Raw genomic sequence first — 25,524 nt, forward strand, 5'->3', positions numbered from 1 at the left:
AAAAATGCTTATTTTCCCTGTGCAATGGTTTCCCAAGGGCACAAACAGCGCTCAGTTTATTAGGAAAATGAAACACTAACCAAAGACGCTGTAACATTGGTGCCGAATAATACTTCCAGATAAAAATGCTTTGAGAAAGCCCGAACACAATTTACAATTAACACTATAACAAGAGCCACACCTACTCATATCAACAAATTCACAATGCACACTCTTGTCCAAAAGGCTTTGCACATAGAATTAGCCGGTCAAGAAGAAATGGTGACCTTTTCAGTGTTGTGTTGTTGTGAACAGAAAGTATATGTGTTGTATTCATTTGAAGAAACAGCACATATTAAAACATCAAAACACCCAAAAAAAAAAAAAAAAAAAACACTGAAATATCATCTTTTTTTTCTTTTCTTTTTAAACAACCACCCTAATATTAAAAAATAACATTTTACTTCTGTTTAAAAAAAAAAAAAAAAAAAAAAAGATTAAAAAATACAGAATTAAATAATTTGGAGTAAAAAGGCACGACTCTTGCACAGTGTATACATTGAAAACACAGTATAAAGCAGGTATGGGACCATCTTAAAAAAATAGACCTGGGGTGGGGGAATGGGGAGTTTAGGGCAAGGAAAAAAATAAATAAAAAAAATTGTATGACCAAGCATGGAATATACACCATCTCTGGGCTAAACCAGACTGAACACTAAAAATAATGCAACATGCATTTTTTTTCTTTCTCTTTTTCCTTTCTTTTTAGACAGTACTTGTGTTGTAGGATTTTAACATTCTTCATTTATCAGAACACTTTTACCAAATCACACACAGAGTGGTGCTTTAAAATTCTGGTGGATTAAAATTCTATGTAAAAATATGTGCAAGTGATCAAAAAGTCTAAACCAACATAGGATGAGGCGGCTTTTTCTTTGAATTAGAAAAGTTAAGGAACAAACGTTAATCTCTAAGTCATATTACCTGCTTCTAATTCAATGCCATTTATAAAAGTATTCTCCTCCGTTACAGGTATTATGTTTCCCTTGTAAATACCACTGCTGAACCAACAGGATTCCGTCAACATTTTGGTTCCATTCATAATGTGCAAAATATACAACGTTTCATCTATGTTGCTGCCAATTTGAACGTTCAAAAGAATTTCGAACAAAACTCACAAGACATAAACAATAAAAAAAGAAAAAAAAAAGAAACAATGTTTTAAAAAGAAGTAAAAAAAAAAAAAAAAAAATTACACAAAGCACCCCTTCCCCAAACCTCCATGGAATACTGAAACAACACAAAACGGTGTGTCCTGGTACGATGCAAGAGGTAAACTATGTTTTGTTGCTGAGAACAAGCGTATGCGTGAGAACACGTGAAACTGCAAGGCTGCGTTGAACAGTGCCTCATAGTGCTATCGTTGCAGCTCGTAACAGACCGAGTGATCCTAATAAAAAGTGCAACAGTTTAAGGTGCTGATGGCAACTGAATCACTAATGTAACAGAATACACTGATGACTGAAGAGAAACCACTGATCCTGCTGCCTCAGTGTCTTCATTCTCCCTCCTGTCAAGTTGCTGCAAAACGAAAAAATAAAAATAAAAAATACAAACAAACAAAAAACAAATACCTACCAGAACCTTCGCCTCCATTTCAAACGCGTTTGCCTCAGAACACTGAAGGAACATGCAAAACAGTCAGATTCAGCTGTCTGTCCACACAAGGCAAGTGGGGGGCGATGGGTCCTCCTTTTGTAAATGGCTCAAAGAGCGTTTCTTGTTAGTCTGTCCAGAGCAGGAAGAGGACTGTGCGAGTAAGGAGAGTTAGTGAGCGGGGTGCCGTGGGGTCAAGTGCTTCAGGTGCCTCTCTGCGAAGCTGTTGACCTCAGAACGGGCAGCCGAGGGCTGCGTGATGCGAGTTCGGGTAGGGGTGTGATGAAATGAGAAGGTCTGTTTTGGCCTCCTTATCCACAATTCTACTAACTGAGCCACAGAACATCACATGCGCTCTCTTTCCTCTCTCCGTCCTCTTCCACTTTAAAAGGCAAGAAAAGTATCAAACGGAACAAACAAGAAAAAGGGGCATGCAGAAGAAAGCAGTAAAAAGCCCTATCCCCCCCAAAAAGGTGTAACTGTTGTCCTTTTCCATCACTCTCATGGTCCCACAAAAACAAAGAACGAATAGATGAAAATCAAAATGTAAACGAATGGTGGTTGTAGCTGCTGTAGGGGTGCCCCCCTGTGGCAGAGCAGGCGAGTGAGTGAACTACACCCCTCCGCTGGCGTCCCTCTTCATCCCTGTGGACTCAACTCAGCTGCCTCGGACTAGGGCAGAATGGTAGTGATGAAATCATAGAATCTCTTCGAGTACTGCTCTGGGTTCACGGTGGAAATCTCTGCCCCAGCCTTCGACAAAAAAACAAAACAAAAACAAAAAAAGCAGGAGGTTGATGCCTTGATAAAAGCTATAAAGGTTTCAGTCATGCATGCATGAATGAGATGACAGAGAAATACCCAAAATAATCCTCTGTACAGTACTTTTGGTACATGTTAAATAAGTCAATGGTGTTTCTTCTATCCATTCTTACAATGTAAAAATGTTTGCAATTTTTTAAAGTAAAAGTAAAAACCTGTTATTTGGTTATGTTACCTTACCGTACACATAGAACAATTGTACATGGTTTAACATCACATCATATGTCATTTTACTCTTAAAGACTGTCAAATGTATGGTTTGAAGACGTAAAAACTAAGAATTGTCTTCATTTATGGTGAAAAAAACTGTAAAATGACATTCCCAGAAGTCCCTGCCACATATGACTAAAATATATATTTAACATAAATATATTTTTGTTATTGGTAATGTACATCATGATGTTTTTTGTCTTGAATTTTCTACTATTTAGTGAATGTTTATTGCATTATTTAAGTGTCATGTTTTGCCCTGCTGGCGTTTTGTGTTTGTGTGTGTGACCCTGACTGTGCACAGTCTATGTACAAATATTGGCCATGTTTTATAGGATGAATTCTGAATCATTATTCGATTTTTTTTTATAGTGATATAACTCTACATATTAATAAAATGCCACTTAAAATGTTACAAAAATAAATAATTTAATTTGTTTTAAAGCACTCACCCCATGCTTTACCGTCTTGGCTGCATGAGCAGCCTTTTTCTTGGCATCATAATGCTGCAGGATGTCAATAACAGCCATAAAATACACCTCCTTTCTGGGAGAATCTGAGGGAAAAAAGGTTTGCAATACATTTTCATAATATGACATAGTACAGAAAAAAGTAGGATGGGTCTTAGCTTATCAATCATGAATTGATTTGATTGTGAATGGTGGGCGTTACATACCAGCATGGAGACAGAACAGAATGTTTGACTATTAATATTATTTTCACCACCTGCCTTATTACATTTTGATAAATACTTAAAATACTTTTATTTTAAGAATATCATGCATGGATGAAGCGTTCACAATAACCACAGGAACATGCATTCAAAAAAGGCCAATTTTGATTTCATTCTACTTTAAGGTCCTCATATAAACAAAATTTAATTATTTGATATAAAGCATATGTCCTATAAAGCAATAAGCCCCGTGAAGCCATAGTCTACAGTGAATTTAGAACAGCTAAAAGACATTGTGTTACGTACAACGCAGCGTCCTCTTAGCTGTTCTAAATTCACGGGGCTTATTGCTTTTATAAAATGGTTGGTCCATAAAAATATTTATTTTAATGAGGTCACAGGTGTATGTTTGTAGAGTCATTTAAAATGACTTTGAATGCTGCTCAAACTATTTATCATATACAGTGGGATATCTTCACAGGACCCATTTCAATACGACAGCACATAAGCTTCTTTCTTCACTCACTGTCATGGCTTTTGATGGCATAGACGTCAATACTGGGGTCGAAGTCTCCCGGTGAGAGTGGTTTAGAGCTGTCTAGGGTGTTACTGGGACTGTCAGGAGGTGTCCCAACAATCCCTCCATCACTCTCTCCTTCCTCATCTCCCTCATTATCCTCACTTTCCACCTCCTCTTGTTCTGCCCTCTCCACGTCATGGATCCCAACCAGAAGACTGTAGTCCATCAACTTCAGCAAGGCGAGGAACTAGACAGAGATATGAGGGAAGAATGAAGACAACAGATGGATAGTAGAAGGAGAGAGGAAGTGCACAAGATAAATATATCATTGTGTCCGTACCAGGCAGACAGAGTGAAAAAGCAGATTCTTCTAAATCATTTACCTCCACATCCTTTCGAAGCTTATCGAGGAAGGTTTTCTTACTTTCCTCGTCAATGTATATTTTCTGTCCATCGTTGATGAAGTCATTGTCTTTGTACGTAGGGAGTTCTTTAGCCTGGTAGAAAAGAGAGAAACAACATTTAGTGTGCTAAAGATGCTCACTTTAAAAACATCATAAGAGAGATTCATCATTAACATTCAAATAAATGCAGATCCTGATACCCTGGTCATGTCATGTAATATGCAGCACACCAGGGGGTGCTCTAGATTCACAATAAAGAGGCTGTTCAGTGCGTGTAGTATCAAGGGACCCTTGAATGATGTAGTATCAAGGGACCCTCGTATGAACAAATGAGGCAAGCGGTCTAACAGTTTGGCTGATTTAGCTGATCTACATTTGTGTTTAGAGATATGGCCTACGAAAGAAATGAGCTAAAGATGTATGTAGCTACAATGCATTGACATTAATGTAGACCCGCCAACACCAAAATCAGCTACGACTCAATATGACTCAGCTGTAAGTAATTATTACTCACTACTACTTAATAATTAAGTAATAACTTTTTATGGCTTGTTCGAACTAATGAAAATGAATGCGGGTGAAAATATGTCCTCCGGGGTGATTAGACCTCCAGAATGAACACACTCCAGCAATTCTCTGTAATTAGCTCATTTGGTAGCCTTGCTCCAGACTCCAGTAAATACCATATTAATGGACTTTAACAGCCTCTACCGTTTGCAGATTTCCCAACTTTTAAAAGCAAACATACACCTATCAAACTGTTGTGAAATCTAGGTAAATCATTGATGCTGGTGGGAAGAACATTAGAAAAGGTTGAGAAAAGCGCTTCAAACCAGACAACAATATATATGAAATAGTTTGCATTCATTACAGATTTATACACGTCCCCAATCTTAACAAATTTTTGGTCTCCAAGCCATTTTTCAACCTCTACCTTCCAAACACCAGTCAAAGAGATCACTTTTCAAGAGTTAATAGTTTTCTGACTTCTAAAATTGACCTTAAAAGTGAGGAAATGGACTTGATGGGCAGGCAGGGATGGAGCGAAAGGAGAAATATTTGCTGCATGACTGAATCACACAGTATATGGCAGCCTAGTTCATTTGTTTGTTTCTTTAAGTCATACCAGCTTCTATGGTTATTTTCATGGTGGAAAAAAACCCTAAAGACACTTAAGATCTATCTTCTAAAAAAAAAAAACACAAAAAAAGTAAAAAACCTATTCTAGGTCGACTGCCAGCATACCATGGCTTGAGACGAGAACTCGAAACCAGAGAGAGAGGATAATCTGATGTGCGATTAAGGAGAAATGGCTCTTGCTTGTTTTACGAGTGTGTTTGACTTTACTTTTAAGTGAAAAAAAAAAAGTATTTATGGCCAGTAAAACTTCACAAAAGTATATCAATGATTCAAATCATTGTGTGAATAATAAAATTATGCATTGAAGCAAAAACAGAACATATAAATATTTGTCTTTGCAAATATTTCTGAGAAAGTTACTTCAAAGTCCACATTTGCACTGACATGTAAAGGTGAAAAAAAAAAAAAAAAAAGAGGCTGTTCTCAGAAAACAGAGCATGTGTGAACCTTTCCTTCTATTCCTCTTCATGACTTGGCCGGGCAACAAGCAGCTTAATGGCTGCTAAAACAGCGAGTCCTCTGAGAAGGGAGTGAAGCCTTATATCCTGTAGCCTATATGTGGGACACAGGGCTGACAGTGACGGCCAGTATCCCTGTTAAGCAGTGACCTTAAATTGGCACAGTTTCAACAGTCATGTGTAAAGCTGCCTTTGGCCTGTAATAGAACAGCAGCAGGTTCAGCATTTATTCAAAGAGCCGAGAATAAATAGGAAAGTACTGTATTCATAATCCATGTGGCAGATGAGAGACTGCAAAAAAATTATTTCCTTAATCAGCATTTTGGTCTTGTTTTTCTAATGTAAATACCTTAACATTTTTAACAGCCAGATAATTGACATGAGATGCAAAACTGTGTGTGGTAAAACTGAATAAGACTAGTTTTTAGAATATATATTATCAGAACATATAATTCCATTTAACATTCCATTTAAAATCTGATTCATATAATTTGCAATATGTAAGAACAACAAAGATATTTTCTCTGAAATCAAAGTCTTGTTTTAGACAAAGATGCTGATTAAGGAATTTATTATTTTTAATCTTTGGCTGATTCTCTTTAAAATTTGGCTATTCAAATTTTAATAATTAAAAAAATTACATTTGTTTAACACAAAGACACATGAAATTACAAGGATTAATGGCTAACTGTTAACATATTTCTTCTTTGTTAAGTTCTAGTACCTTCTGATGACTAAGTCATTAATTCAGCCTTTTTATTTACATTCGCAGTGTTGATGCCCCTGCAGCTTACAGCCTCTTGGTGTAATCTCCATAGCTTAAAAAAGCACCATGGACTTTGCTTCACCTTGACACACTAAGTATAGGATAGATCTACATCTGCGCACCCGATAATCACAGACGCTCTAAAATCAGCACGCCTCACTCTCATACTCACTCTCCGCTTCACTGTAAATTAAGGTGCTTGAAGTGACAAATGATTAGCCACTACAGAATGAACCATCTTTAACAAACACACAAACAACAAAGAGACTTGACATGCAATATACTCTGAACACAGAAAACTACTCTTGACTGACAGGAAAGCTATATATATGCAATAAGTTTCTTTTACATATATACAGTATATAAAGGAAAACGTATTGCTTTCCCTTCAGAATTTAGTTCGAGTTTGAGGGTGAAACTGACCTTTTCTTTGTCACTTGCCTCTCTGGCAACGGTAGATCCCTACATAGAAGAAAAATGTAAACATGTCAAACCATATAATCACCATCTCACTTGACTTTTCCACTCATTTTTCATAATCCTTACCTTCAGGTCATATTTCTTATACACAGACAACCGATGGCTGAATACGTTGCGTGTGACTATCATATAAGTCTCGTCTCCATCTACAGTGAGGCGGTACATGCCTAAGAACTGTGGCAGCAGTGTGGTACCATGAAATTCCACGATATACTGCAGCGAGAAAAGTACTTATAACCATCTGGCTCATTATAAATGTGCATGTAAATTTAAAAATGATTGGTAAAACATCAATCAAATGTACATAGCGCTTGTATAGGGAATGTATGAGCTTTTGTGTTCGCACCTGGTGGTACTTCTTGAGAATGTTGTGCATCTCAGCCACATCCTCGCTGCTTATGGTCTTGACGACGTACCTCTTGTCGTAGGAGGTGTGGAAGCGAGCACCACTACGACCCTGAGCTTCACTGACGAGGGGCGCTCTACGGGTCAAAGAGTTCTGCCAACACACATAGAAAAGAGGAAGATGTCTTGGCATACACAATAAACACAAAAATAGATGCAACTGACAGGTCTTGCACTCATTTACACAATGAAGTGCGATCTCAACATCATCACACTGAATTAGAAATGAATGGTAATTTAAAAAGCAGAAAAGTTGAAAGAGACAGTTGTTTTTATTCTAATTTCTCTTACCATCTTTAGCTAGCATCTTTTCAACTTTGCATTTATTTACACATTTTCTATAAGCACACTTTGGCAACCACCAATGTTTATAAGCAACTGATTAACACCATAAAATTGTGGATCTAAAAAGCAGTAGTTTTTCCCCTTTTCCACACAATCTGGCCCTGTTACACATTACAGTTCTGAGCCAGAAAAATCAGCTGTACAGCACACACCTGCTCGTTTCGATCCAGGAACCACTAATGTCATTATCCAGAAAGCAAGATGATGTAATTACCATAAAAGTTTGCTGCCTAGTATTTTTTGTGGAAAGCATAATATTTTTTCCAGGAGTCTTCAATGAATAGAAACTTCAAAAGAACAGCATTTACAGTATTTTACTTTTTTGTAACAATGTTAAAGTCTTTACTGTCACTTTTGATCAAATTAAATGAATCCTTGCTGAATAAATGTATTCATTTCTTCTTCTTTTTTTTTTAATAATACATACTCAAAAATAAGAATATGCACAGTAGGGCTCCACAATGTATCGTTTTAGCACCGATATCACGATGTACAATCGCAATGTAGTATAGGGTTCATAGTTGATCCGTGACCCGTAGGGGTCAGCTGCCCTCTGGCTCGGAACGCATGCGATTCGCAGATTAATTGCAAAGTTTAACCATCATAGAGTGACAGTTTATCATTTGCATGTGTTATTAAGTCCTGTCAGTTTAAACATCAAGTGCAAGAATGGAACTTGCGCGCTGTTTTGTGTGTGCACACAGAGCCACGCACACAGCAAGTGAAGTTCATGAACACCGAATTCCCTTCCCTTTATCTATTCGTGCTTGAACGGACATGTGCACGGAAAATTAAGTCAAAATGCCCGTCTCGACGAGTTTCCTCATAAACGCGGTCGGTATTGGATACGTGCATTCTACTGAATACAGTTTGTGTCACCAAAGTTAATCAAACAACAAAGGAGACAGAGAAAATCACTTTTGTAGCTTTAACAAAGATAAACTGTGTTATTTATATGAATCATATTTAATTTATACAGCAAATACTATGCAGTGTTATTTTACATTTGATTATACAATGTCTGTACCTGAATAGTTCATTTACCTGAAAAACATAAAGCACTGCTTATTTCATCTGTGTCTTTGTTCTATTGTATTCAGATGCTTGTAATTTGTTTATTATTTTCTATGCAGAATGCAGATGCACTACCCTAAATAAATACCCCAATCATCCTAGAATGATTAAGTCTTTACAAATAGATAGGGATGCACCGATCCGATACTCAGTATCGGTATCGGCTCCGATACTGCCATTTTTGGCGGATCGGGTATCGGTCAGACAAGGCCGATCCAAATCCGATATTGTGTGTATACTATTCTGTGTTATTGTTAAGCCCCACAAAAGGCACACAAACATTATAAAGCACCATAAGTTTTCGTGCACAATATTATAAGTGTTCTGAAGCCATTATATAGTATAATGTGAGATATAAATTAATATTTAAGTCGTTAAATTCAAGATCACGTAAACGTTTCCCTCAGCTGCGCTGTCAGTCATTCAGCATTCAAACAGCGCGTCGCGTTCGGTTACAACAGTTAACACAATGAAACTCTCTCCAAGATGATTCAGTGTTACTATTATTATACTTGATCTGTAGATAAAGGTCTATGGTTTCGCATAAAACAACTTTATCTTGCTGAACTTTATTGCTGTACCTTAATCATGTTACTTTCTACGGGTGTCTGTTAGATCACAACACTGGAGTAAAGTCAGAGCACTATTTGTTCTTCACGCGCACAGTCACTGACATTTAAAACTGTTAAAAGAAAATGCTGAATAGACTATTGCATAGATAGATACTGTACAATACACTACGCATCAATATGTATTTTCTTTGTGCTATAAACTTTTCATTGCGGACTCGACGCGCTGCGCGCTGTGACTCATGTTGCTTCAAGCGCATCATTCTGCGCTCGGGATGCGCATAAGCGCTTTGTGCCGCTCTGTATTGGAGCCTTTCATATCATAATACAGTGACGCAATGAAACAATATCAATAGCCGTTCTTGTTCTGTCCTATCTATTATGTTGCTACCTCATTAAACAGCTGTGCTATACATTTAAAAAATGTCTCAATTTTATTGTAGGCTATAAAATAATTTATATTTTTGATTTTTGTTGTTGTTTTTCATGAATGTATTTTACAACAATACAAAGAGCAATGTGTAAAGTTTTACCAGATTTAGTGTTACACTTATTGTCTCTAATTTGTTCCCCACTAAACATTTTTTTTTCACAAAATGTTCAAATTTTATACAATTATTGTGCACTCGTAATTTTTCTAGACTAAATTTTACTGCTGAATTATCCACTAATCTAGTTTATAATAGCATTTATGTCAGATTATGATCATATATTTTTTGTTGTTGTTTTTCTTTTTTCAGTTCTTATTATCAGTTCAACATTTATAGAAATTCTACTTGATTAAAAAAAAAACTGCGCTGGTATCGGTACGGATCGGTATCGGCCGATACTCAGAATTTTTGGTATCGGATCGGATCGGTTCTGAAAAAATGGTATCGTTGCATCCCTACAAATAGAGCTATTCAAATCATCAGGTGAAATTGTTTTCATATCGCAGAAAAACTAAATATCGCAATGACAGTTTTTTCAAATATTGTGGCACCTAATGCACAGCAAAAAATAACACTGTGATGCTGATTGCTGCATGTTTGTTTGTGGGCAGTTTAAGTAGTAAGTCAGTTATGTTATGCCGAAAGTTCTGAAGTTCAAATTCTGAAAGAGGTTGACAGAACTCTCTTGTGGAAAAAGGGTATGTGAGTTTTACTGTAATCGCCCTGCCCACCAACACTTAGATGTAGACACAGCAATTTTTCAACTGCCCTTGTGTCTGTACCAATTTCAGGGAAAAAAAAGCTCAAAAAGCTCATCGTGGACACGAAGCACATGAAAAGACCGGAGGGTCTCTGCTCAGTGAGGGTGAGTGAGCTTCACTGAGCAGCTCTACGTACATTTCCAAGGTCTGCTACCTCAAACATGTAACATACACACCCACACATATTCCTATCGCCTCTTTGATGCGTCTCTGTTCCTCAAATCTATGTGGTTGGATTTCCTCATAGATACCCTCACCGTATTCACCAAGTATACTCAATAAACACAAAACCAAAAGCAGGATATGAGATTTTGAAAGGCTTCCCAGGCTGAGTCATGCGGGTTAGGGCCTGTAGCTGTTCAGCTGATGGCTCATTCCGCAGGGAAGTGGTGCACAGATGGGCTGAAAATAGTGATGATGAGGCAGGTAGCTGTCAGAGGACGCAGGGCGGACTGAAAAAAACACACAGCTAGGAAATCATAGCGGGATTAAGCTAGATCTGTATTACAAAACAGCTGTTATCATGCAGGTAGTTTCGCATAGCCAGACTTTTGACTTGCGGCATAACGTCTGGTCCCAAGTACCGCCCACTTATGACCAACATGAAAAGCTGTCTTAAACTAGCCTAATTATATAGGGTAGTGGATCTCAAACTTTTTGACTCCAAAGCCTCACAGTGTCCACAATAATATTTCAAGGCCCCATCACTCTTCCAGTCCTTCTTGATTTAGTGGATAATGATTTTGAAAAATATTTTTCTATTTTTTTTTAGATTACACTAAAAATGTGTATAATAAAAATGCTCATGGGGCGGAATTTAAACTAACAAATAACTTGATTAGTAGTTGGTTTGGCTTATTTCAATGCTTATTTTTTGTCTGGTTATTTTAACTCATCTTGAGAACCACTGTTATAGGTGTCCTTAAAATTGATTAAATGATTTTGAAAATATGTAGCTGTATGTACACATTTCTAAATTTGCTAAATGCTGTGCTTGTCTAAGTGCAATACAGGTTTCATTTGTCTCTGATGTATAACATAGGAAGCCTAGACTACGTTAAACTTCCAGTAAACAGTTCGTACTGAACGTCTCTAATCAAGACCATAAAATAAGCAGCACATTCTGGGAAACTGATGGTTTTTTTTGTATGTGTCAGGGTTACAGTCATAATGTAATGCCTTTTAAACCCACACAAGCAGACAGGGAGCTCTAACCAAGACCCTGAGCTCTAACTGAGTACAGTGAAACGCAAAGGCATATCTTCCTCATTAGCCAAAATTAGAAATGTTGAGAAAAGCCCTTCTGCCCAATGCACACTGATTGCGACTATTCTTGTTAAAAAAGGTATTTTCTTCTATGAAAGGGATATAGGGAAAGGGATATGAAGGCAATTAAGAACATTTGAACGTCGGAGGCTGGAGGATGCAAGAACAGCTCTGACATTACTGTGTTATTATGGGGAATAATGGTCTTCATTACGACAGCAAATCGAGTGGTTAATGACTAAATTACTTCTTGGTAATTATGGGCTTTTCTCACAGAGACCTCAATCTATTTGGCATTGTTTAGTAGGGAGTACACTGGTGTTTTGTGTTATTCAAATGCATATCAAGCTGTGGTTTTAAGACACTGAACGTGACACCTTGGATAGTTTCTCTCTCTTTCACAAAGCTTACCTGGAAGTCCTGGTCATCGATGTTGAACCTCTCTCTCAAATTACGGAAAACAAGAGGGCAATACTCCTTGAATTTAAAATGGCTTGGCATATTCTCTCTGAAAAGCAAAGCAGCAAAGAGATAAAAGTGAAAACACCAAATAAACATCTCTAAAGTTGGCTAGGTCAATCTCACAAAGAAAAGTCAGTCATTTGTATATTTACAATGAAACGGAAGATACGAGTCTTCTCTAGAGTGACGAATTATCAGAGTGAAACAAATGAAGAAAAAAATGCAGGGATATTTTGTCACCACAAAAACCGGGAACTGAGTGCTGCAACGATGACATATTTTTGTAGGCAAACCCAATATGATTTTTCCAAAAACGTTAAAATTGTCGCTAAAAATGCTCTGTGATCAACAAAAGTTTATGTTACTTGCACGTTTTGTCCATTAAAGTAATTTTCACAAATTAACAACTTTTATGAATTTTGAAGCCTAAATACAATCGCCAGAATTAAAAAAGTTAACCTTAGGCTATAAATGAACTACACCACGGTCGCTCGCCTTCAACATCACTACCACAACCACCAAGCTTCTCACAAATATTTATAGTAAAAGGAATTTTCTCTGAAAGTGTGAGTTAGAATAGTTAGCAAGAGTGCGATTATAAACACAACGAGGCTGTGAAAGCAGACTAGTGCGTAGATTAGTTAACATGTTCGGTTTGATGACGTTCAATGTCCCTGACAATGTGATTTAGTAACTGCCTTTAAGACACGTTAAAGCTTGTGTTCACCACAGACCACCTTATTTCAGGCTTTTAACCAAACATTGACTTCAGGATGATGGAACTTCGGAAGTGGTCATTTCTCATTTTTGGTGTACAAAAAAACATCATCCCTGCAGCACTCTATTGACTGGATGTTTGTGGGTTGCTACTGCTGTGATCTCATGTGAGTGACAGGTTGTCCCGCCCTCACACCAGTAAACACGTCGTTGTAAGAATTTTTTGATTAAAGAATACGAGAGCATGTGAATTAAAAAAATAATCATGATGTGCACGTTAAAGTCATTTATAATAAATACTGCAATTGCAATATTCCATTAATCCATTGATTTTATGGTGACTATATATTATGCCATTACAGTACTAAGAATTTTTCTTCAGACATGTTCTTTCATGAGATTCACCTCTCTTATAACACATGATTAAAAGTTGGATCATAGCAATTGAGAATGGGGAACAGTGAAAAGTTTGAGAGGAACTCACTTGTTGAAAAGGTGGTTGTCCACTTTAATCTTAGAGTAGGCTTTGAAGTCATCAGGCATAAGCATGATGGGGATCTGAACATGGCTCAACTCATTTATCTAGAGAGAAGGAAAGAGATTCAGTTACTGGTTGTTCAGGGTTTGAATCTTTAAATGGGAGTCAAATGTAGAGGTCACCCAATATGGGCAAGGAAACGTATGACCAATACCAATATCTTGAGAGTAGGGCAGCCTATAAAAATATACATAATACAATTTAAAATATGAGATGTAAAAAAAAAACCTTATTTAAAATATTTTATAGAATATTACTATTTAATTCAATAAAAATCACAGACAAAGCTGGGTGTGGTTAACTGCAGATGCTGATGAAATAATATTAAAATGGTCAAGTACTGTATCAGCTGATTAAACAGTCTGTTGGCTATCACTAAACTACAAAATCCTAACATTTGAAAACTTGCTACCAGTCAGTTCACACACATGCTTTAACAACCGCACATTTTTATGCGATTAACATAATTGACACTGAACCAATTAATGCACACAAACAGTAGGTGCTGAGATGTGCTGGGTACAGGAACGCATCAGTGTGAGTGATGTGTTCTGCTCATCAGAGGGCGATATCTCTGTGACACAATGCACTGTTTTGCTCTGCTCAGGATCTAAAACAATGTACTAATTCAACAGTCATCAGTTCCTGCTTTGCACAGTTTGCTCTTGTGAAAACAACACTTGTAATAAAACTGTAATAACGGAAACTGCTGCATTGTGAGAAGTGGGAATTTAAAACTGCTGTGGACAGTTTTCATCCCAACAAAGAGATCTGGTGACTCATAGGTTCTTTCCCTCTATTAAGAAATAAATAAATAACAATAGCACTAACTAAACTCAAGAGGACTGCAGAAGGCTTTAATTACTGTGATATATTTGTTCGTTTGAGGACGTGAATGCACTAGGATAATTATAAGCAGTCAAATTGGCATGAAGCACCATGGGAGATCAAAGATTATGTTTGACAATCTCGGCGGAAACAGACAATAATAAATATATATACTGTAAAATAAAAAATAAAATAAAATAAATAAACAGGGATACACCGCTATTAAAATTCTGGCTGATAATTATTTTCATGTTAAGGCCAATAACCAATAAATGGCTGACATTAAATAGCTACTATTTTGATACTATGATACTATTTTGCATAAATAAATCAAATTAAAAATTAAGTCAATCTGATTAAATTGGGCATTACAAAATCTTAACGTTAAGTATAAAAAAATATATATATTTATTTTCAGATTTGCTAAAGATTATGTTCATGTTGGTCGATAATATATTGTGCATCCCTGTAAATAATGTAGAAATATTGACAGGGTGCATGTAAATAAATCTATAAAAATAAAAGGTATAAATAAATAAAAATGTGTTATCTTCTGACATTCCCAGAAGATGGCAGTCATTTAGGATCTCACATAGATCTAATAAGTAAGAAAAGGCTTTTAATCAAGGTGTGATTTACAGCGAATCGCTTCATTTCCTCTGAAAATACATAGTAAAGCAACCAAAGGTCAAAGAAGTTGCATTTATGGGCTCGCTGCCTGTCAGTCAAACCATTTAACTGAGTTAAGGAGGGAGACAGGTTGTCTTCCAAAACAAGGAGATATTGCATCGACCCACTGTGATGTGACCTCTCAGAGAATGGAGAGCATCGAAGTCTCTAGAGACTCTCCTATTGGCTGGTTGAATGCCAGGCTTTTGGATTTGAAGGGTGTCTCAGAGCCAAATGCACTGTGGGTAAGGAGTGTTACCTATAGGAGGTAGAATGTCTTTTCTTTTTTGAGCAAATGTGATTATACCTGTGAAGAATGCATTGATATGTAAAATTCTTATATATAATTATAATGCGCTAATAAATAACATATTACCGCATGGACCAGCCATGTTAACGATCCGTTACTGCATGACTGCCAAGTCTTTTTTTCTGCGACTATTTAAGATTTGGATGACCAAGCCTATAGTTGTCTAACTTTAGTCAACTTAGGGAGCAGCCCTACTATTTTATCTAAATAAATGATAAATAAACACTAAAAACTAAAAGCAATCCTTTTAAAATGCTACAAGTGAATTGAGGCATACTTTAAGTAAGCATTAGATGTTGGCAAAGGTCAAATGATCATGCACGAGTGTCTGAAAACACGTGGAAAACCCTGGCCGCGCCACTTTCTCCTCTTTTCAAAACTGCTGCCGTTGCCAAGCAATCATGAGCCGCGTTCTCCATGAAGACGAAGAAGTTTCAGCAAAGGATAAATGGTGTAGACGCACCTGGGAAAAACATGAGCACGCTTGTCGCACCTCTACATTTAAAATGACAAACTTGAGCGCGCAAAAGTCGCGACATGTGAACGGCCCCTTAGGTATCTAGGTATTTAGACCTGCAAAGTGTCACATTACATGCATCCTTAAATAACAGTGACAGACTAGGTCAATATTCCATATGTTTTTTCCTTCATTTCTGTCAAAAAGGACATGAGTGGGGATCCATGGGGAAACCTATGGGCCGATCTGACAGGCTCTGGGTTACTGAAAACCTTTACAAGAATGCAAATTGCGAAAGGAAGTCAGGCATTTTAAACAAGGTCACTTGAAACCCTTTAAAACGCCTCTCTCCTGACACAAGCAAGTGTAAAGAGGCTGTAATGCATGCTGTGGTTACTGCTTAGTGAGTTAGGCTCATCTTTCATGCTGTGGTCAGAAATTAGGCTATGCTAAAGCCCTATAGGTAAGAAGAGCACATTTAGGAAGAAATTGTACAGAGACTGTAAATATGATAAATCTTTTTTAATGTGTTAAAGGAAATTAAATGTCACGAGGAAGCGAAAACTATGAACACAGGAAGCCAATTTCATAAATGTTTATGCCCACTCATCACTAAAACAGAAACTAGTTTTTCTTTAGATTGTGCTGACACAAACCATTCATCCTTTTAATAGAATAGATGGGCTGTCTGACCAAAAGAAACATAACTGCTCCTCCGCCAGGCTGTTGTACACACTATTTATCAAAGATCAAGAGAGCTACAGGCAGAGAGCTGCTGAAGACGGCATGAGTGCCAAGAGAGCATGACACTAAATCACCCACAAACCAAAAGAGTGCTAACCAAAAGCAAAGGAGATGAAAATCTCCGTCTCTCAACACCTTTTTCTGACGATGTTTTGTTCCGAACAGAATGTAAAATGCAGCGGCATAGTGACACAGTAAAGCCAATGCCTTTTTTTCCCCGCAGGATGGGATTAATGCGGTGTTTATTTGAAATGCAATTAAAGCTAAGCGGTGTTGTGAGGGGTTAAGAGGCAACAGGCGCTTGCAGAAACATGTGCGAGCAGGATGAGGCATGAGCTGTGCTTTCTAAAGGACTAAGCCTGTCTACTGGCAATGGTGAAGCAACAGTGAGCGGAAAACGGCTCTCTGTGACCCCACGTCAGCTACAGTAGGGGGCCTTCTCAGTCACTCTCAGCAGCTACAGCCTATTTTGGAGACAAAACCTAGGCCTTTAAAAGGACTCTGTAATACCATATGGACAAATAAGGAACTGTATATGTTCCTTTTTGTGAAACAGTACATCCGACACCTGGGTGATAGGCAAAAATAACACTGAAAAGACAAATCATCTCTAAATTAATTCCCCGGTTTACAATGAAATTTAGAAAATTACAAAGTAAAGGGATAGTTCACCCAAAAATGAAAACTCTGTCATCATACTCACCATCAAGTTGTTCCAAACCTGTACACATTTATTTTTCTTCTGCTGAACACAAAAGAAGATATTTTGAAGAATGTCGGTAACCAAACAGTTGATGGGACCCCATGGACTTAAACCATTATTAATAAATACCATAATAGTATAAATAATACTAAAATAACATTGCTGACAAAGATTTCAATGGTTATTCAAAACAATACTTGAATAGAAATAGAATTTTTTTTTTTTTTTGAATCTCTCAGTTTGTATTTTGTCCATACAATGGAAGTCTATGTTAAGAAAAAAAATGGTTTGGTTACCAACATTGAGGAAACAAAATGAATACAGTTTTGGAACAACGTGGTGAGAACATTTTAATTTTAGGCTGAACTATCCCTTTAACACACAGTAGGTGGTCACACTACACTTTCGTTCCATTGACTTTCATTCATACGCATGAGAATGTGTCAGACCACAAATGCAAACTGATGCAAAAAGTTTAATTCCGAAGTTCAAGTTTGGTGAACTCTGACCTTCAAATTAGAATCATGTGAAGACGTGTGACTAGTAGAAGATTGATACTTCGTGGCATGTCCTCTTGGCTGAATTAAAAGAACAATATTTTTGCAGTAAAGTTTGAGTAGATTGTACTTTTTTACATTTTGAATGTATTACTATTTATTTGTTATATGTTGAATTCATGTTTATAAAAAAAAGACATCATATCACAACCGTTGCAGTGTTCGAAGAAATTTTGCATGCTCAAAGTCTTGTGTGACTGGCTTAATCCTGAAAAATCGAACGTGTCCACTCAAGATGCCCTCTCTTTAATAAAATAATGAAACAAAAATGCACTTTGCAAAGTCATTTACTGTGTTGTTACATGGAAAACATCTAATGTGAATAAGTGCCCATGCTGGTTTGAAACAAATGTGTCTTTAGCTGCCTAAAAACCAGTCAACCATTGGAGCTGGTAACCTTGATCCGATAAATTCTACTCCGTGAGCCTGTGACGGAGCGTGAGCAGTTTTAGAGATGTTGCACTGCACAAGATTAGAAACTGAGAAACTGGAGTAGACAACATACTCCACTGTCCCACTTTCCACCTACATGTTAGATCCTTTGAGGATTCAGGGATAGTGGCCTAACATTTTCAACAAAGCCAGGAGCAGCTGCACAGGATCTCCTCAACTACCTTCCTCATACTTTAAACAGAAACAACATGCAAAGGCGACTGCTTTAGACTCCCCATCGTGCTGAGGCCACGTATAGGTGTTTTACAAGCCTGCAGCAACGGTTTCATTTGTTCAAGAAGTAAGCACTTATCTCATCTCATCGGCCAAGTTTCACACTACCACTTCCTGTTTGTCTCCATGGCAGCGAAGTCAGGTTTTCCGCTACAGAGCTGACAAGCTTGCACTCCATCAGTACAGGAAGCTAAGTTCAGAGAATGCTCATCCTCCTACCAGATGTTTATAAAGCTCTTTGTTTCTAAGCAGTGCATTCATCATAGTGGGGTGTTCGGTATTTCAGCCTCTTGACGTCAACAATGCCTTCATTTATGGCATATGAGCCTATGAGTCTAAAATCAAGTTACAATAACATCTGAAACAGGTTAAAATTATATATTGACAAATTACACAGAAGAGTGTTAATTTGTTGATTTACCTTAAAGGGATAGTTCATCAAAAAAATGTCAATTCTATCATCATTTACTTGTGCACAACACTGTGGGTGAGTAAACTTTTGGCTTTCTAAATTAAGTGTGTTGACATGATAATGTGTTACAGGCATAGTTATAAATCTGTCATCATTTACTCACCCGCATGTCAACATTAAACCTATCCCTATAACACATTCTCATGTTAACACACTTTGTTTAGAAAACCATAAAACATTTTTTGGCTTTGATACAAAGAAAAAGTGTTCTGGAAACTAGGAAGGAATCTATCTAACCAAATGGCTCATTCAAATTCTTGAGGAAGGCTAAAGAAAAAGCCCTAAAGGTCACATATATGACGTCTGACAACATGCATTAAAACCTCAGATTCAAGTCATTTCATATAGACACTCTAAAATTAAAGTTCATCAGGTGCTGATACTGAGCTGCTATATTAATGACAGTGGTTAAAAACGAATACATAGCAACAGCAACAAGAATTGTTGTATTAAAACATAGATTTTAGGCAACCTGACGAAGCATTTAGTGTGTGATCATCTACAATCTGTAAGAACTTTGTTGTAAAGATAGCAGTGAGAATGAGAATGACCAAATCTGAGGTACATGTTGATCTTGTCCTACTCAAGGTTTAGGTAAATCCATTACGGAAGTCATTCACCTGCGCTGCCCTCCCTCATATGAATAAACTTAGACCCTAGGCTTTTTCAGATCTTTCGATCTAATGGATGAAATAAGATCGTGCAATTTACATATTAACACAACCGGAGAAAACAGAAACAGCTTTCATTTCTTTTTCAACAGCTTTCATTTCTTCTCTGATATCCGCAAGACCGTGATGAACGAAGTGTGTGTGTGTGAGTTAGAAATCAGGAAAAGCGATAGAACATTGTGCTTAGTATGTTTTTCGTCTTCAAACCAATCTTGGGTCTCCAGTCAACAGTTTAAATCCTGTCTTGCTAGCGCGCTTCACATAATGTTTAGGTCAGTAGGTGGAGAGCAGATGGTCTTTTGTGGCTGTTCAAACACATTCGGCTACATGAGCGTTTACGCAAAGAAAGCTATCCGTTCGAATTTGTTTTCGACTACCTCTGGAAGAGGTCAAAAGTGGACAAGCTCAAAACGTTTTAGACCCTGTTCACACCTTTATTTACCATCATCCACTTGTGGTCCGATTTACCAAAATGCATCTTAACACCAGGTGTAAACAGGGCCTTAGGCACACTGAATTTGTGTAGGCGTGATAAGCTAAGCCTTGCAAATGAAGAAGAGAATGAGGTGCCTATGGATGAACTGACTATCAATAGTGTTAGTTTTACAGATACAAATTGTCATGGCGATTAGCAAATCTCTTGTTGAACCTGATACGCCTACAACAAAGTAAATGGCAAATAGTATCCCACGTGTAGTTCAGCAGAAATGCATCTTACTGAGAGAGCATGTGAAAATCATCTGCATGTATTGCCCTAATAAAAGCATTCTGATTGAGCTTTAAAGACTTTGAAGATGATCAGCATTTGCCTTAGGCAGTGTAAAAATAAAATAGTGTGTCTATTTTCCCAGTGCCACAGATTGGCTGCTGAATCTTGAGTATTTTTAGAAACTCCTTATGCAATCCAAACACAGACAGAGCAACTCTTGGTCAGGGCGGGAGAGTCTAGGAAGTATGGAGGGCTTAACAAAGAGAAAAGTAAGAGATAAAGAGATTAAGAGAGAGTAAAGACCTGTACAGAGTAAGCAGAAAGGGGAGGGTGGCAGAACAGCCTAAGTGATTGAGCTGGACTAAAACAACCGCTTCCCACAGTGTTTGATTTCATAATCATCTAAACTGAATATCCCCTTATTAGCATTAATTCTCATATCACTTTCAATGCACAAATTAGCCTTTTGTAGACGGACAAAAACAGACAGCTTGAGAACACAAAAGCTGACGTGCTCCTTGATATGAGACAGAATAATGTTACATTATATTCCCCATTCACTGGTTTGCTAACCAAATTCAAGCATCGTGGTCCTTAGTGGTCAAGAGCCGCTGCTTTTCTGTTTAGTAGTCTGAGCTCAGTGAGGGCCTGCAGCTGCATGCATGATTCATTAGCAGGGTAAGCACCACAGAGAGCTGCACCAACTACTCCACCCTCAACTTTCTTGACCACATGCTCTCAGAGTTGCTTGATATCTAAAATTTCCAACACTAGGTTAAGTTTCAAGGCCCACTTTCAGCCTACAGAATGTAGTAGCGCTGCTTAGCTCCGGTCAGTGGCAGTCAATGCATTTAACTGATGGGGCTGTCACAGATAGGGAAGGATCTGTTCTCCGTTACTCTCTTGTGATTTTTGGCCTCCCCCTCTCCAATTCCATCCCAGCCCTACAAGACCAAGACCTGACCTCTGCTTTGACCCATGGCACAAAGCACCATGGCTCTCTGTTGATGTTTATATCATGCAAAACAACCCAACAATCGGCTGTGGTTTAAAATTTTTACATAAAACACTTTACAGCTTAAAGTTGGAATGAAATTTTGAACAATTCATCCATGCATATGTTTTATATATATATATATATATATATATATATAGTTTGTAATTTTTAATCAAAATGTAGGTTAATAACTTGATATTCCAGACTTCTTGATAATGTCAGACTTCTCACTGGTGACATATTAGACTTCTTAAATATTTAGTTTAACCCTGCCTTTCTTACAATTGAAAACTTTCTTACAATTGACTGCACACTCACGGTCAGATCTGCCATCCAACAAACGAACTATGGATAGATATCGTCAGCCTACATTTTCTTCTTTTTCGATAATCATTTTACTTAGATGTCTTGCCGAACAAAAGTTTTGCCGCCAATTCAGTTTAAAGTTTAAATTCAACTTTAAAGGCACAGTATGTAATTTTCGCCGCTAGAGGTCACATATTCAAAACAATAACAAAGGCGTATAGCTTGATGACGCTGTGAAGGAGCGTGGAATGATGGGAGTTGTCGTCTTCACCTCAATCATCAATGGGAGGGACTCACAAATCATGTTCATGGATGAGGTAATGAAATACAGTTTTGTAACTTATGTTTGATCACAAGATTTTATTTTATTCTAAAGAATAAGCTGAAAGCAACGTAATGTTTAATGCCAACTTATTCCTTTATTTGTCCAATTAAATGGAGTAATGCAGCGCAGTTTTATGTGTTCAAAGCATTCATACTAAAAGTACATCTGAAATGAATGTACTCACAGCATTTGCAAAAGGCTGACTTATTATTTATGTAGGCAATAACACATACTGTGCTTAATTACACTGCCATAGACTTGTTAAACAGTCTTAATGCCACACTGATATTGATAGCCTACTCGTTTTATTTCTCCTCTTGTCCCAAACATTTCTTGGATCATTTGATAATTTCTCTGGAGAGATAATAAGATAATAATCTCTGGAGACAGAACCTGCTGCAAACGATAACGAATAATTGTGGTCCATGACAATTAAGCGAAACAACAACAGAGTGGCTTAGATAGAGCTACAACTACTGTGTTACCATGGTTTCTACGAAACCGAGGATAACGCGAACATGACTCCATTCACGGGGGACGCAATGACGTCACACTGGTTAAAATTGCTAATTTCTCTGGATTTAATCATAGTTGGAAACATTTGGGATAATGCGAGTAGAAAAATTAACAAAATATCTAACGCTGCGTTAGTGGTTTTTGGTTATTATAAATGCAAATATCTATATTGTGCCTTTAAGACAAGGGCCACTGCATATATTAGCAAATATTTACCTTTCATTTTATTACTATTAAAAAATATAATTAAATAAGCAATTATATTTCATGAATAAAAAACGATGAAGAAATGATAAATGAATCATTTAAAAATTTAATAATAAAATATATATATAATTCCGATGCAAGTTAAGGTTAGATGAGGGCAAAAGTAATCAAAAATATATAAATAGATGGAAAGGGGTGTCCAATTAAATACCTAATAATACTAACCTATAACCAATGAACATAAACAATCAACACTAATATTAATATTAACACATATATATCCTCGTGTACATTTCTGGATATACCTTTTCAGTGTTTTGACAATGGGTAGTGAGTGAGTCCATGAATACCAGGCTAGTTGCATTATTTTCATGCCTGGTCTACAGGAACATTTTCTTAAATGTCAACCATCCATGCAGGCTACATTTATCTACTGTAAATAAACAAATTAAGCAGAAAAATGACCCTTAAGAATGGTATGTGTGACTGGAAAATTACAAACCTTTATTACATCTCAGACAACTAAACAAATCTACCATTTGGAAAATGTCACCAGACAGTGTAGAGAAACTGAAAAAAAGCTGTATTTCTGAATACCTCCAAATGACATTTTAAGAGACTTTAATGTAGAACACACTGTATGATTGGTCTGAGACAGTTCATTCATAGAGAAACGTCTAAAAAAAAAACAGCTGGAGGTGAAGACTGTCACACCAAACTGGACAACTTGGGACACCAAGGCATCTAAATACTGCCTCATTACAAAGTACAAGGTACTTTGTACCTCAAAGTACAGTCAAACAGCCAGCATATGAATATGAAACACTACCAACTGAAATGTGCAGGCCTATTAGAGAAGCACATCTAGGAGGGTTTCCTCTCCAAAGACAACTAATGGTGCAAACAATAACAGCCAGTATCAGCTGAGATGAGTCTTGCTTCAGTAAACCTCTGAGCTTATCATCTTGCAACCAAAACTTCCAACAGGAAACGATTACTCACCCACAACTCCACTACTGATACAGATATTATTTTGCAACCTCTTTGCATGCACATAAAAGGACATAGAGAACTTACAAATGAGATTCACTACTGCATAAACAACAAATGAAGGTTTTAAACTAGTAGTTTGCATCAATAGGGGCATGTTGGAAGAGGTTTTTTGACATGAACGATATCCTTAAGTCAACAATTCATTGACAGGTTTGGTTCACATGCTTTAAGAACATGCAACTGCAAATGTTTTAAGGAACAAGACAGAATGGTATTCAATAAACTGAAGGTTAAGCAACAGAAAATCAAAGCAGACCTCTGATAATCCTGAAGTGCATGGATCCAACAGATGGTGGCAATTGTCGGTTGCGAGACATAGCCTACTGAACTTCTCTTTCCTCGTTAACTCTAATTCATTGATCAATAACGGACACAAACAAAGAAAAAGACTGCAGGTTTGACTCACCGAATGGTTTATTCCCCACATGAGAACACTGAGCAGAGGGTCGCTGGCACGAAACAGCTTCACTTTCTGAGCCACAAAGTGTTTCTTCTTCGTTTTTGTTTTGCTCGCAAACGATGAGACAGTGTTACCAGCCGAGGCCATTGTTGGTTGTATAACAATAAATTAACTATCACACAGTGACAAGTGCTTTAATTAAGCTAGTGGTGTCCTAACTGTCTCTTAGTAAAATATCATTTGGCATAACGTTCAGTTAGCTAACTAACCGCAGCCAGCTAGCTGTACCAACTCAACTATTAGCTCGCTGGACAGATGAATAACTCGCCAAATGTGCTAAAACAGTCTGCTGTTATATATAACATTAAAGTTAAGAGCAAACCGCGGTGTTATTTTAAGTTCTCGCCCGTAAACTGCAAAAGCTCCTTAAGACTTCATTAGTAAGCCTTCCTTACTTGCTAACTAGCTAGCCTGAAAAGCCAGCCTCCCCTCGGGAGCTTTTTTAACACTTCACTTAAGGAAAAACAGTAAAAATACTGACGGATACAACTGAAAATAGAGAACGAAGTGTAATCTGAACGACGTCAGTCTAATTTGAGGAAAAAAGAGCGGGTGGAGAGACATCCACTGCAGCGCTGCTCCATTAGCATGCTAACGCACCCCAGTCAGGCTAAGCCAGCAAATATGTCTCAAGCAAAATCCCACTCCCACTTTCTTTCTTTGTCGTTTGTCTGCCCCGAAAAGATGTTTACTTTTAGACGAAGCCAGTATTCCGAGCGTGGAAAGGGTTCGAGTCTGAATTCGGTGTGAATTTTGTCAGCTATATCTACATTGCTTGAAGTTGGCGTATCCGGCTCATCCGCACTGCCCGACTGAAGGACTGACAGCTACGCGCGCGCACGCACACACAAACACACACACACACACACACACACACACATTTTGAATTATATCTCAAATCTTTATTTTAATTGAGGTCAATTAAAAGTATTTCGTTTTAGAGAAGAAAAAAAAGAAAGAATAAATAAAAACTGAACAAATAGTTTCTTGTTTAGAATATATATATAGATAGATAGATAGATAGATAGATAGATAGATAGATAGATAGATAGATAGATAGATAGATAGATAGATAGATAGATAGATAGATTAAAGAGACGTATTGCGCAGGTGCATTTTAGTTGTACTTGAAGATTGGGTTAATTTACCAAAAGTCAAAAACACACTGGGTGGGTGTGTTGTATAGTATATCACATTC

At 37.3% G+C, this 25,524-nt stretch overlaps 1 protein-coding gene across 1 annotated transcript; it reads right to left on the reverse strand.

Annotated features, from left to right (window-relative positions):
- Positions 1 to 20: 20 nt before the first annotated feature.
- Positions 21 to 25,191, reverse strand: pip4k2aa (phosphatidylinositol-5-phosphate 4-kinase, type II, alpha a). The gene is made up of 10 exons (XM_084398402.1): positions 24,273 to 25,191; positions 13,623 to 13,720; positions 12,371 to 12,467; positions 7,455 to 7,607; positions 7,175 to 7,321; positions 7,052 to 7,090; positions 4,244 to 4,357; positions 3,867 to 4,107; positions 3,120 to 3,223; positions 21 to 2,388 (listed from the first exon to the last, which is right to left on the reverse strand). The coding sequence occupies exons 1-10, from the start codon at positions 24,411 to 24,413 to the stop codon at positions 2,308 to 2,310; spliced, it is 1,215 nt and encodes a 404-aa protein (XP_084254528.1). The 5' UTR covers positions 24,414 to 25,191; the 3' UTR covers positions 21 to 2,307.
- Positions 25,192 to 25,524: the final 333 nt, after the last annotated feature.

Source organism: Rutilus rutilus (assembly GCF_951802725.1).
Source record: "Rutilus rutilus genome assembly, chromosome: 24".
Lineage (NCBI taxonomy): Eukaryota > Metazoa > Chordata > Actinopteri > Cypriniformes > Leuciscidae > Rutilus > Rutilus rutilus.